Source organism: Cricetulus griseus, chromosome X (genome assembly GCF_003668045.3).
Source record: "Cricetulus griseus strain 17A/GY chromosome X, alternate assembly CriGri-PICRH-1.0, whole genome shotgun sequence".
NCBI lineage: Eukaryota > Metazoa > Chordata > Mammalia > Rodentia > Cricetidae > Cricetulus > Cricetulus griseus.
This window is the reverse complement of record NC_048604.1, coordinates 15,112,824-15,127,179: the sequence shown is the minus strand read 5'-3', so window position 1 is coordinate 15,127,179 and position 14,356 is coordinate 15,112,824. Positions and strand designations below refer to the sequence as shown.

At 43.0% G+C, this 14,356-nt stretch overlaps 1 protein-coding gene across 2 annotated transcripts in view; it reads right to left on the bottom strand.

The window, feature by feature from the left end:
• Positions 1-14,356, bottom strand: part of Arhgef6 (Rac/Cdc42 guanine nucleotide exchange factor 6) — a 113,524-nt gene that overhangs the window by 70,579 nt on the left and 28,589 nt on the right. Inside the window, exons 1-4 of one of the 2 annotated variants that reach the window (XM_035449811.1) lie at positions 8,719-8,873; positions 8,213-8,297; positions 5,949-6,073; positions 3,336-3,537 (exon numbers count right to left, since the gene is read on the bottom strand). In XM_035449811.1, the coding sequence (XP_035305702.1) occupies positions 3,336-3,534 (199 nt within the window). In that variant the 5' untranslated portion in view covers positions 3,535-3,537; positions 5,949-6,073; positions 8,213-8,297; positions 8,719-8,873. Of the gene's footprint in view, positions 1-3,335; positions 3,538-5,948; positions 6,074-8,212; positions 8,298-8,718; positions 8,874-14,356 lie in introns of those variants that run through there. The other variant, XM_027433420.2, reaches the window with a different exon arrangement.

Below are 14,356 nucleotides of genomic sequence, written 5' to 3'. Positions count from 1 at the left end.
TTGACCATATTTACCCCACATATGTTTTTATTTTGTTTTAATCCTGACTTTTTGAGACACAGTCTCACTCTGTAGCCCAGGCTGGCCTTGAGCTCATGGGCAATCCTCCTGTCTCACTCCCCAAAAGCCCTGGAAATTGTAGGCATGAGCCCTCACACCCAGACATTTTATAAATATTTAGCAAGCGTAAACAAAGCAGAAGAACGTCTTTGTTTTTGTGGTCTTCACATTTTAAAGGTAAGATGTAGTCAGTAAATGAAATAAATAAGGAAGTAAATGTATATGATATCAGGGGAAGAAAAACAATAGAACAAAGAGTGAAGCATAGCAAAGAGATGGGGAGAGGCAGCAGGGATGGATTTCACCCTTGTCCTGGGTGACTCAGGAAGGCACTGCTACAACGTGCGTGCGCAAGACAGCAGACCTGAAGGTCACAAGGCAAGCAGCAGTGCTGAAATCTGAGAACATTGCCAATGGCTGGACAGTCAGGTAGGCCAAGGGACCAATGTGTATAAAGTAGAATGAGTGATGGGGAGTGAGGTCATCTAGGGACAAGGTTGGACCAGCACTCCTATGATGACCTAGGCTTTTACACTTTCTGGGAGGAGCTGATTTGGGTTACATTGTTAATGAATTGTCCTGATTACTTAGTTTAGGCTAGATCATAGAAGTGACAACAACAGCAGGGAAGACAAGAAAGCGAAGACAAGGAGCTACATGAGAGATGCTGTTCCACACACATCGATGATCCTAGACCTTCTTTGCCTTAGAAGCTTCCTGGACTCTGAAGTCACACCTACCCTCAATAACAGGATGTTTCTAGGGATCCCCTACGTGCTCAAATTGGGCCAGAGTTTGCTAATCTGAGTCTTAAACCTGAGTATCCCCAGAAAAGCCTGAAGGAAAGGGAAAGCAAGTCGTAGGGTAATCCATTAAAAAGTAGGCAGATTGCTTTAAGACCTCACAGTGAGAGACACGATGTGCATTTGTCTACCCTGTCAGCAATGCTTGGAATTTCCAGGCGAGGCAGCAAAAGCTGTTCCTTTGAGTTTTGCAGATGAGGACACTGCACCAGGGAACATCAGTGTAAATCTGGAAAACGGTTTAGGATCCTGACAATCGGATTATGTCAAAGGAAAGATACACCAGGGAGTGAAGGTCAGCTGTAAAAATAATCAAAACCAAGGAAATTCCAGGCAGGGCCTGTGAAAACACTTCCAGAGCTTAAAATGTCTCAATTCCCAGTAAATAAAAATGTTGAGGGCTGGGACTCTGGATCAGAGGGAAATCACTTTCCCAGCATGTATTAGGGCCTGGGTTCCATGCCCAGCATGTATTAGGGCCTGAGTTCCATGCCCAGCATGACAAAAACTGATGAGAAGTCTATACAAACAAATATTTGTAAGTCTTCTAGTAAACACATTCCATTCAATGAGATGTTCCTGTCCCCCTTCCCAGAACACAGAAAGTCGAACAAGTAAATTTCATCTTAAGCACCTTTAAGGAGAGCCTTCTAAGAATGTAGTTATCTGCTGACAGCTGTGCAGGGCGAAGGAACTTTCTTTCTATACTATACTTCGGAAATATTTTATTTAGAGTGAGTCTATACTTTTATTAATTAAATGCATCATTGTAAAAAATGTGTTGTGCATGTGTGAGCATGACGTGTGCATGGGAGAGGCACCCTGGCCATGGCACATATGCTGAGACCAAAAGACTGCTTTGTGGAGTTGCTTCTCTCCTTCCAATTTTCCATGGATTCTGGGGATGAGACTCGGATAATCAACACTTTGCCATGCAGCAAGCACCTTCACCCACTGAGCATCTCACTGGCCCACAGTATCATTTTTTTTTCTTTTCAGATTTTTTATTTGAATTACAAACAAGATTGAATTACATGACGATCCCAGTTCCCTTCTCCCTCCCTTCCTCCCCTATCACCCCCCCCAACTAAAACCCTACCTATCACATATCCTTTCTTCTATTCTTCCCCTGACTCAAACTTTCTGTTCCCTCATGACCTCTGCATCCTTCCCCTTCTTCCCTTCTCATTCTTGTAGCTCCCTACCCCCTCCTCCCGTGCTCTCAATTTGCTCAGGGGATCGTGACCCTTCCCCCTTCTCCAGGGGACCATGTATGTCTGTCCTAGGGTCCTCCTTGTTTACTAGTTTCTCCCACAGTATCATTTTTAATTAAACTTTATTTATGTATTTATTGATTCCTTTATTTTAGGGGCATGCACCATGGTGTATATGTCGGGGTCAGAGAACATCTTTGGGGAGTTGGTTCTCTCCTTCTACCATGTGCACTGGGGATCAAACTAATGTTGTCAGGCTCAGCAGGAAGCACCTTTGCTCACTGAGCTATCCACTGGCCCCATCAATTATGAAGAATCAAAATGAAAAACAAAGAAGACTTCTACCAAAGAGAGGATACATCGACGGTCAAGCTATCAAAATGAGCCCTTGAGGAAATAGTTTTGAAAAATGAAGAGATGTAATGACAGCACTTTTATCTGTATTACCATATTCTTTCAAAAACTGATCGTGGAAGGGTTCTATTGATTTTTATTGTTGTTTGGTTTATTTGAGACAAGGCTTGATGTAGCCCAAGCTAGGCCAGATCTTCTTTTACAGGTAAAGATGACTAATCCACCTGCCTCCATTTCCCCAGGGATAGGATTACAGACGTATACCACGATGCTCTGCTAATTTCTCTTTATTATTACAAGAGTCTGCCTTCTTATTTAGGACAAATAAGTTACAAAAACGCTAAAAAGGACCTCTAAGGAGCAATTAAAGTCTATCGTGTGTATATTATTCAGGACAGGGGAAAACAGCTCACAGTGTACAATGGACTAAGGACAATCTTGATCCTAATGTGGCCAGGCAGCTTTCTGCCCTGGACTGTTCTCTCTCTCCCACATCTCTGAGGCAGCAAGCTTTAGGTCTGCTTAAAGGGTGCAGAGCTAAAAAGGGAAGTTAGCTTTCAGCTTCTCTTGTTATTGTATTCTGCCATGGTGACTCTCAGAGGAGCAGGAAGGACTCTGCACTCTGCACTCCGAGCTAGAATCAGGGGACAGAAAGGCACGTACTTACAGTACTACAGTTGTTTGAACCTTGGATTCCTTTGCCTATTTGGTTTTCACATCGTCTAAATACAACTCTGTTTTGCCATATGTAACTATTCCCAGTTCTGTCCTAGTCTTAATTTGGAAGACACATACATGTATCAACTGTTCGTGTCAAGCAATTTAAAATAAGACACTTTGAATAAGAACACCGGGAAGGAACAAGTGTCACATGTAAGAAGACTTTTAAAAAAGCTCTACTCACCACTGGGTTTAATTTCTCGGACATAATTGCTAGGGAACCATCCTGTCCTCCCATTTAATGTGCCTTCCCACCAGCCTCCTTCTTCAACTCGAGTGACATAAATGATGTCCCCTTTACAAACGGACAATTCATCTTCATTAGTCTGCTTGAAGTTGAATCTTGCCTTTACTATCAACTGGTGACTTCCATTTTCCGTCATCTCCTAGAGAAAGAAAAGCCACACCAGATTAAGTTGCCATCTAATTGAGGCACGGGTAGATATTATGTAGATGTAAGCACAGTGAAGCTACCAAGGCTGTAACCCCCAGGGATTTGGGGAAATGGCTCATCAATTAAGAGTTTCTCTTACAGAGAAACGGAGTTCAGTTCCCAGGACCCACATGGCAGCTCACAACCATCTGCAACTCCAGTTCCAGAGAAATTTGTTGCCCTTTTCTGGCCTTCTTGAACACTCTTGCAAGTGGTGCACAGACATACATGCAGGCAAAAACACATATACCCATAAATTTAATTTTTTCAATTTAAACAGAGTAAAACCCCAGGCCCATCTTAGCATTTTATTTGTTTATTTATTTTGTTCTTTTTTTTTTTTTTTCAGGACAATGTGTCATATTAGCTCAGGCAGGCCTGGAATTGCACTATGTAGTCTGGGCAGAACTCACAGCAATCCTTTTGCCTCTCAGCCTCCCAAGTGGTGGGATTACAGGTATATGATCCCATGTCTAATTTAGCATCAGTGTTGAGCTTAGGAGTCTCTCAGTAGGCCTCAGAACAGATTAAGGACCCCTTCAAATCCATACACAAGTGTCTGCAGGGCCTTGGGAAATGACGCCCCGAGTACCACCCTGGGAGCCCATGGTGGAAGGAAAGAAAGGCCTCCTAATGGTGTTTCCTGATCTTCACATGATCTGCGTTCATATGCAGATAGCACATGCACTCACAACAACAGCACAACAATACTGATAGAAAATTGGAAAATAAAGATTCCATTTTTCAGAATGTACATTTTCAAGGCAGTCCCAACTTTCAGTTCCCTTTTCTTTCACCAATTCTCTAAACGTGGCTGCTTAGCTGAAGCAGCTACTGAAGCAAACTGATCTACCATTCCACCCTGCTTCTCTCTAATACAAAATTTGGTCCAAATGTTAGCTATTAACCTACCCTTGTAAAAATCCTTCCCTTCTCTCAGTTGCTAGCAAATCTGAAGCAGGCTAGCCTTAAGTCATAAGATTGCCATAGCATTCATCAGCTTCTCCAAGGGATCTGTTGGGGGAGCTGGGCTATAACTCAGCAGGCTGAGTAAGGGACGATACACATCTGTGATCCTAGCACTTAGGATTTGAGGGGAGGAAGATCGGGAGTCCAAGGTTATCCTCAGCTACACAGCGAGTTCAAGGTCAGCCTGAGCTACATGAGACTGCCTCAAAACACCCACATTTATATAAATAAGAAGTTCAGGACTTAACTTCTGAGAGGCACGGATCCTTATGAAAATCTGATAAGCTCAATGCAGCTTTCCTTGCTCATATTAGTTTATCCATAGAAGTTTTTTATATGCAACTTGAAAGAGGGGCCAAAGAATATGGCACCCTAGCAGCATTCATTTGTTTCTCCAAGTGATCTGTTTGGGGAGCCGAGCTGGAACTTAGTTGGAAGAATATTTGTCTAGAAGCCCTGTTTCAATCCTCAGCGTTGTATAAACCAAGTGTGATCGGACGCACTTGGAGTCCTAGCACTTGGGAGGTAGAGGCAGGAGGATCTGAAGTTCAATGTCATTCTACCTCTAAGACATGGCAAGTTCTATGCCAGGCTGGGTTATGTGAGAGCCTGTCTCAAAAGGAGGAGGAGGAGGAAGTGATCTCCAAAAGGGTAAGAAACACTGGTTTGGATGTTTTGGACAAAACAAGTTATGGTGGCTTTTACAGTAAACCAGGAGCTTCTGAAAGAACAGAAAATGGCATTTCCTACCAAAACAAATCTTCTAAGACCAAATGCAAACACAAGTAGGAGATCCAATATAGAGATTTGTCATGCATGGGCTGATATTTAAAAGTACGTCTTCTTTTGAGTGTACTATGTAGCACAGGTTAACCTCAAACTAGTGGTGCCGCTGCCTCGGCTTCCAGAGTGCTGGGAATGCAGGTTTGTTCCACCACATCCAGCTACAACTGGGTCTTGCTCAATAGGAATTCAGAGGGAAAAAAAGATTGCAATCAGGATCAGAACAACTATGAGTATTTATTGATTGCTCGTGAATGTCAGGTAATAACTCATTCTAATACTCTCGTGGCCTAGGGAAAGTAACAGCAAAGTGCCAATAGGAGTAATCATTATGACTGACATTTGCATATCATTCCCAATTAAGTGGCTAGCTAAATGCTAGTAAACAACAGAACTGGGGTTTCACCCCCGAGTTTCTGAGGCTGGGCCCCATCTACCTGCTTTAGTCCAGCATTCCAGCTTGAACTGATACCCACTCTGTACCTCGTTTGTCTGGTGACACACCAAACAAATGGACTATCTACTGCACCGCATGTGGAAAGCCATCTGGGATGCTGACCTGATTTGCTAGATTTTAAAGCAGATGGGGTAGGGAATGAGGACTCTACTTACCACTGCCTTTGCCTGGCTTTGCTGCGCTGGAGTTGTGCTGGGAACTGTTGCTTGTGGGTTTGTCGGAGAGTTGTTGGTAGCACTAAGAGAAGAGGACCGTCCACATGGTCTTTCTGATAGCTGGTCTGTGAAAAGAGGAAAAGATACAGTAAAAGAACCACTCTCGGCAGTAAACCACCTACAGCTCGAGAGACTCCTTCCCAGGACATTATCAACGCCATCCTAGCAGCTCCTGGGACTTCTGTCATTCTGCACAGGCTGTGTGTTTCAGGCTCCCCCTCCCTTTTTTTTTTTCTTTTCAATGGCCAACTTTTTCCTTCTTAACCTTACTGGCCACTGCTGTCCAGTATAATGAAAAACAGCGACAGAACCACATTTTCTCCTAGCCCATTTCCCTACAACTCTTTCCTCCTGAGCCAGTTGCCACAGTATGCCCTGTTATCCAAGGCAGGCCTATATCGGGTACCAAACAGCTGTTTATGGCTCTTATTACTTTTGAAATATTTCAAATTTCTCTCTTTGTTTGCTGGCCCATAACTTAGGGGTTCTTTGCTTACATGTAAAAATATGCATGGCACACATAACATCAAGTCTCCCTGGTGTGTCGGGGCGGGGTGAAGAATCAGAATGAGAGAGAAGAGTGTATTTGAGACAGATGCAATCTTGATACTAGAATGGTTTTGTAAAATCAAACACGGGAGCCTTCTCTTGCTTGATTCTTCGTGAAATTCGATCGGGCCAGAGCTGAGCTGGGTGTTTTCAGTATGCTGAGCGCGTATTAAAGGGAGAGGCTGGCTGCTTGACAAATTCAAATGAGGCTCCTTTTCCTCTCCACTTATTTTTAAAGATATAAACTGCAAAAGTCTAAAGCCCAAACATTCCCTAGGCGACAGGCTCAGTATCCAAGTAATTTCCTTGAGTCTGTGGGTTTTAACTTTCACCTCCTTGTATTTTTATAAATATCTGTGGTAAGTGAAGAGACTGTAAAACTTGCTAGAAGAGTTTGGCAAAGGAACGTATAATTTGTGTGGCATAATGTTAGAATTATACCATCATCCCTTCCCAGAACTGGATACTTGTCATGTGTGTTAAATATAGCTACTTGAATTAGCTGTACTCTCTGCTCTACGCCTCACAATAGCTCAAAAACATTTTTTTCCCAAACAGCAAAAGAACAACTTCGGAGAAGTATTTTTCCACATCTTGCTATTATCTACAGCTCTTTGGGGTAAAACTATAATTACTTGATGGCTTCCTAGACGCTCCATCCTTCTTGGCACTTGATTATATTGTCTGCTCTCGTTCCCTAATTGTTTCATGTGGATAAGTTGTGTCTCCATAAATAGATGCTAATTTTCCCAAGGGTAGGGCCATATCTTCTACTTCCTCTATGGCACCTGGCAGCGCTGGGTGGGCACACAGTCTTTTGGCTCTTAAACCATTCAGCATCAGGATTCATGTTTAATATAATGGCTCTGGACAGTCATGTGTGGGTTTGAATCCTAGCTTAGTCATCTTTTTTCTAGTTGGGTAACTGTGGGTCTCACATTCCTCATCTATAATGTGGACTTCATCATCACCATGTCCTCAGAGGTGTTTCAAAGATTCAGTGAGATCCCTTGGAGCTGTTGAGACAGCCTAGACCCACAGAGAGGGCGCAGAACATTTGAACTCTCCATAACCACTACCCATATAATTAAGACAGGATGTCAGAAAAGAAAAGAAAAGGGTTTCTAGTGTAGTTTTATCAGTTTCCCCTTTACTTTGACTGTACTTAATAATCTCCAATACAGTGTACATGAAATGTTTAAATAAACCACTCTTTCATTCATGGGGTGTCTGAGGTTTCATTCATAGTGCATAGCTAATGAAAAGATTCTTTTCATGACCCATGGAAAACTAGAAGAACAATATCTCTGGTGGAGAAAGGGAAGTGATAGCTGTATTTTGTAAAGCTCATTTTTTTTAAAGAGGAACTGGTCTTTCCCTTTTTGTTTTCTGTCTTGTTATACTCAGTAATGCAAAAGCTTGGCATGAAATAAATTTTTTGGTTCTTATTGTTGTGCTAAGAATATTAGAATGTGATTGGTGGGCTTGATGGGTATATAGTTTTTCTTGTTATTCTGTGGTAGATACATTTCAGTCATTAAAATGAAAGTACTTTACATTTGTTTGGGGGAAGGGAAGAAATTTGCACCATTTGAACAACTGTGGCCACAGCTGGCTTCTACAAACATGAATCATAAGTCCCCAACATGCCTTACCTTCTGTTGCTTTGTTGACAGCTAAAAGTGTACTCAGAACCTTGGAGAAATTGACCCCTGAATAAAGGGCATCAGGCTCAAATACCTATTAGAAAGGAAATTTGAAACTGTAAGATGTTGTAAGCAATCAACTCAACCAACGAAACTGTCAAAAGGCCCCTTCCTCCAGGACTCAAGAGGGGAAAACTATGTACAAGACAAAATGCAAACCTCTGCCTACTACCTTCTGGAGAAAGTAGAGGAGTGGCCGAGCTGCCGAGTGGCATGTGGCAGCCATCAGTGAGTCAGAATGAGACAGTACTGGGATATGAAAGACAAGCCAAAAAGGCAGTGCTCACCAGGAAATCTACAGTGCACAACACACTTAGACCCACTCTTCTGACCTGAACACATGAGGCTCCTCAGTCAGTTACAGGAAGCTCGTGAGCACAGATTCCACTTACTGCCCAACACCTCCGCAGGGGCCCCAGAAGTCTACAGGAAGGAGGCGAGGCTTTCTGTTTTACCTTTTATTCGATGTCCTCAGGGCGGGCAGCACTGGCACAAGTCCCTGTCTCTCCTCCCCTTTCTCTCTGGCGCTGCCCAACTGCTTAGGATCCCAAGGCCACATTGCAGAACTTCTGTCCCAACCCGCCTTTTGCTCTACAGCCTTACTTCCTATTTTCTCATCTGGGAACTGGGAGGGTTGGACTCTCCATCTGCCTGAGCTTGTGAGCTCTTCCTGGCTTTGGGTGACTTTTCCAGCTATGACGTCAGGCCTTTCTGACACTTTTGGCCAGGCACGATGGGTCACATCCGTAGTTGTCGCACTTGGCAGTCTGGGGCAGGAGGATTGCCATGAATTTCAGGCCAGCCTGGGCTACAGAGTGAGCTCCACATCAGTCAGGGCTAGAGTGAGACCTGCCTACAAATAAAAATCCACGTTGCCAGATTTTGCCACCATTGTGAGAGGTTACTGTTCCTACTGAAAGTACCAATTACCTGCTGATGTATTTGTTGTATATTTATGTGTATGTGTTAGAGGACAACTTTGGGGAGTCGGTTCTCTCTACCATGTCCTTCCTGGTCAATTAACTCTGCTTGTCAGACAAGGGCCTTTGACCACTGAGCCATTTCACCAGTCCCATTGTTTCAAATGCAGTATAAAATGTTGGTTTTAAAATGCATTCCATTCCATGTATTATGATGGGCTAAAGCCTTTTCTAATCTCTGACATGTATATTGAGGTTAGTTAGTATCATCAAGCTCAGAAACAATATAGTCAGTCAATAGTGTAGATGTTAACCAGGCATGGTGATTCACACTAGTAATCCCAGCACTCAGCAAGTTGAAGCAGCAGGATCACTAAGAGTTCGCCAACCTAGTCTACATGGTAAGTCTGACAATCTGAGTTAGAGTCCCAAAATTCACATGTGGAAGTCAACAGTCAACGCCTTACTCCGGCCTCTATAATCATGCTGTAGAATTGTCATGGGACAGTACTCTCTCTCTCTCTCTCTCTCTCTCTCTCTCTCTCTCTCTGTCTCTCTCTCACACACACACACACACACACACAGAGAGAGAGAGAGAGAGAGAGAGAGAGAGAGAGAGCGCAAACACACAAACACACACACACACACAGAGAGAGAGAGAGAGAGAGAGAGAGAGAGAGAGAGAGCAAATAGAGAAATAAGAAGCACAGATAGGCTTTTAATAAAAGGGTACCATTAATATTGGTGAAGAGTTAAATGGTATTACATCCTACATGTTTAAGATGGACTTTTCAGGAATAAACTGACAGGACTTCTATTTTAGTTGGCCAAAGCAAAGGTGAACACAATGCAATAATAGGTGGTGGCAAGAACATCCCTAACTGCAGAGGATGCCAAATGTAAATCGTCCCCCCTAAAACTAGCCCAGTAGAAAAATGTTCCTGACATCTGTGTCAAAATGGTCACCAGGCAGAGTCACTTGTTTCCTTTGTGTTACATGTGTTCCTCCTGCGATTTCACACACACACACACACACACACACGTAGATAGTGCGTTCTGATCACGTCACTCTCACCCTCTCGTCTTCCTCACACACTCCTATCATCCACTCCCACAAGTCTCTTCCCTATATTTATGTCTTCTTTTGCTTTGTGACCCACCAAGTCTAACTAAGGCTGTTTGTGAAGTTCATGAGTTTTCAGCCTATAATCCCCAGTGGGACTGCTTTTCTATGTGTTTGGATATATCTTTTAGATAGCTATGGAAAAAGTGGTTAGTCTCTACAACAAAAACGAAATGCTTGGAGAATAGACACACGAGAGTAAACCCTGTGGTGAAAATATCTCCCTTGTTTTACTTGTGCAGTTGTTTCTTACCCGGGTTGATTGCTTGCAAATGGTAACACTGGAGTCTTAAAATAGTCTGTTACTTGACTGCGTTTTAGAACATATGAACTGATCATAAAATAAAACATGCATCAATGAGAGTCCCTGTTCAAATGAGGAAGTTGCCTGGACTGCACCCAGTTCCCTTTTGAGAAAACCCAAATATACTTGAGATTCTCCACAGATGCTGTTCTCACAGCTAGCCTGTTCTGTAGCAGCAGGAACTATACAGGAAGACATTACAGGGGGCCTTTGGGGACTAGTGGGAAAACAAGCACAGGGATGATTGTTTCAGAGCATTTGGGGAACCAGACTCACCTACAGACAGCCTTTACTACACCATACATTTCTGAACTCTAAACTGATGTTTTTAAAGGTGGGGTTGCATGTAGTCCAGACTGACCTTGAATGTGCTTTGTAATCAAGGAGGAATTTTTGAGCTTACTGCTTCTACGTCTCAAGTGTTGGGGGTAGAGGTGTGTCCCACCATGCCCTGTTATATATTAGGCAAGTACTTGACCAATTGAACCACATCCTCAGTCGCTACAAATTGAGCATTTGGAAGTTCTACTCTAGATCTTCCATGAACTTGACCTGGATATCTATAGAGAAGGAAATATTTGGAGAGTGGACATCACTTCCATTTGTCAGCCATTTGGACCATGCTGCAAAGGAGAAGTGTGAGATCAAGTTTACAGATGAGGATGTCTAGAAAGACCAAGTGCACTGGGGCCAACTGGGGAAAAGTAGGGGAGAGTCCCTTAAAGTGGAGTGGAGGGGGATAAGAAAACCAAGGAGAAGTGGAGTGCCACTGGAATATATGGGCCACTGGAATAGAAAGAACATCATTTTTGTTATTTTTTATTCTTTTTCTTTGGTTTGTTTTCTCTACAGAGCTACATAGCTCTGGCTAGCCTGGTACACACTGTGTGCAGTCGCTGCCTCCCAAATGTTAGTATTACGGGACTGAGGTACCACACCTCGCCCTAATGTCATGAAAGGGAGAACTAATCCCTCTTTCTATCTGCAAACCCTGGGACCTGTGGAAACATAAAGTATATAATTGCCCAAAGTGCTTTGTCAGTTAAGGTCAAATCGTGACAAAGTTGTGATGATATCACATAGTACTCTGTGAAACACTCACTACTCTTTTTAGTGTCTGGGATATGATAAAGGTTCTGATTAGCTGAACTTGCTTTATTCCTGTATTGGTCCAGAAATAAGTCAGTCAATTCATTTACATCTGTGAAGGTCAGATAAACAGCACGACTTCCACCCTCCATTCATTTTGCCACTTTTATGACTCAGACATGGAAAAATGAATTTGAATTATTGCTAGAGAATCCCAAGATATCACTCCAGTAATTGGATAACTGTGGCTCAAGTTTACAAACAACAGAAAGTCTACTGTGGGTAAGCAATAGGGAAGACAGGCATTAACCCTCATTAGGGATTCTTCTTTGAACACTCACAGCCAGCCAAACTTCATTCCAACATCAGCAGATGAAACGAGACAAGACATTTAGTTGTTACACGTTTTCCAATATTTTTCCATTCTGGAAATCCACAATAACATCAAAACTTATTTTCCATCCTCTAAACACCAGTTGTGAATCCTGAAATCTTGGGGATCTGCCAGTGTAAATTGTGCATAAGTTACTATTTCTGTGACTTTACAAATAGATCACTCTCAGTTTCAACACGTAAGGAAAAGAGGCATATTAGAAGACATTCCTCCAATCCCCTGTTGCATTCTTTATTACCTCACTAATGCTCTCCCTGTTTTGGACATAGTCTCATGGAGTCTAGGCTAGACAACAAACTCCCTATAGCCAAGAATTACCTTACAACTTCTTATGTTCCTGCTTCCACATGCAGAGCACTAGGATTGCAGGCATTGGCCACCGCAGAAAGTTCAATACGGTGCTTGGGAAGGAGCCAGGGTTTCGTGCATGGTAGGCAGACACTCTACTCTCTCCTTCACTAATCATATAACTATGATTACTGATTTGTTGGGCCTCTGTCATCTGCCTGGCACGATGCTTACAGAGTAAATACATATTGCAATGATTTGAGTGCTTATGTCACCCAAATTCATACCCTGAAATTTAATCTTTGGAGTGGTACTATTTGGAAGTGGGGAGTCATGAGCAAGCATGGATCCCTCAGGAATGGAATTAGTAACCTGATTTAAAAAAAATAAAAGTGGGGCTGTTACTCAGTGGTTAAGAGCACTGTCTGCTCTCCAAAGGACTAGAGTGTGATTTACAGCACCCACATGGCAGCTCACAACTCCCTATAACTCCAGATCTAGGGGATATGACACATTCTAGCTTCCACTGGTATCAGGCACACGCATGGTGCAAAGACATACATATAGGAAAAAACTCACATACATAAAGTTAAAAATAAATAAATAAAAGGGCCCCAAACAACTGCTTTGCCCTTTCCACCATGTGAGGACACTGTGATCATGGAGTCACCAGCTACTGGTTCTACTAGCAACTTCATCCTGGACTCCCCAACCTCCAGAACCATGAATAATAGAAACCATTTCTGTTGTTATAAGGTTATGATATTTTGATATTATCAGATATTAAGATTAAATTTTTTCATTGTATGTGTTTCTCCCAACAAGTCTGCACAATGGAACAATGATTTCCTCACTTCCTTAAATGAATACACTAAGATACAGAGTAGAAGTCATAGACAAAGAAAGTGATGGAACCAATAAAAATACACAAGTAAGGAATCGGGGGTGTAGTTTGCTTGGTAGAGTGCCAGCCTAGCCAGCACAAAGTCCTGGATTGGACCACTAGCACTATGTAAACCAGGAGTGTTGAGACGTTACTGTAATCTCAATAGTCAGGTGGCCAAAGCAGGAGGATCAGAAGGCCACGTTCATCTTCAACTACATATTAAGCTTGAGGTCAGCCTGAGATAGATGAAGCCTTCCCTCAAATAAAAATACAAGTGGGTGCTCTGCGGGGCATTGCGGCCATGCACACACACTGGAGGTTTCCACGAGACATAGGAAAACACAGAAAGGCCATCCGTGGGTTGGCACAGGAAGAAATCCCTTGCTACTTCAGTCCAAGTAGCATTTGTACCATCTGCAGACAGTTCGTTAGAATCCCAAAAATGACTAATTCAACTCGCTGTTGACAGTGAGAAACTGCCCCTTACTAGACTGCCTCCCAAGGGGCCCTGCCTAATTCCTTGGCTGTCCTTCCCATTTCCCGACACAACTCATGCTGTATTTGCCAGACATCAGGAAGGGCAGTTCACATTTTGTAAGGCATCAGTCAGATGGGGAGTCCAGTTTGTGGTTACAGCAATAAGCTAAGCCACCTGGGCCCCCTGATTTCCTCATCACCATGTCTTCAGCACCTGCGTTAAGCAGTCAGAGCAGGCCAGCCACATCCTATTTAAGAAAGGAATCCACCCCCTCCCCCATTCTACCTCAGAACCAGCAATGCTTTAATGTCACTGTGCCTTCAATAGCACCCAGTCAACTCCCATTTCCAGGTTGCTTTCAGGTTTACACTGATCACAATTGGATCCGTCACTCTTATTTAAAAAAAAAATGAAAAACTAATAAAATGAAAAACAAGTGATCCCATGGAACCACAAAGATGCACAGCTTCTATTTCTAGTCTGTTTAAAGAAAAGACACCTAGCCGGGCGATGGTGGTGCATGCCTTTAATCCCAGCACTTGGGAGGCAGAGGAAGGCGGATCTCTGTGAGTTCGAGGCCAGCCTGGTCTACAAGAGCTAGTGCCAGGATA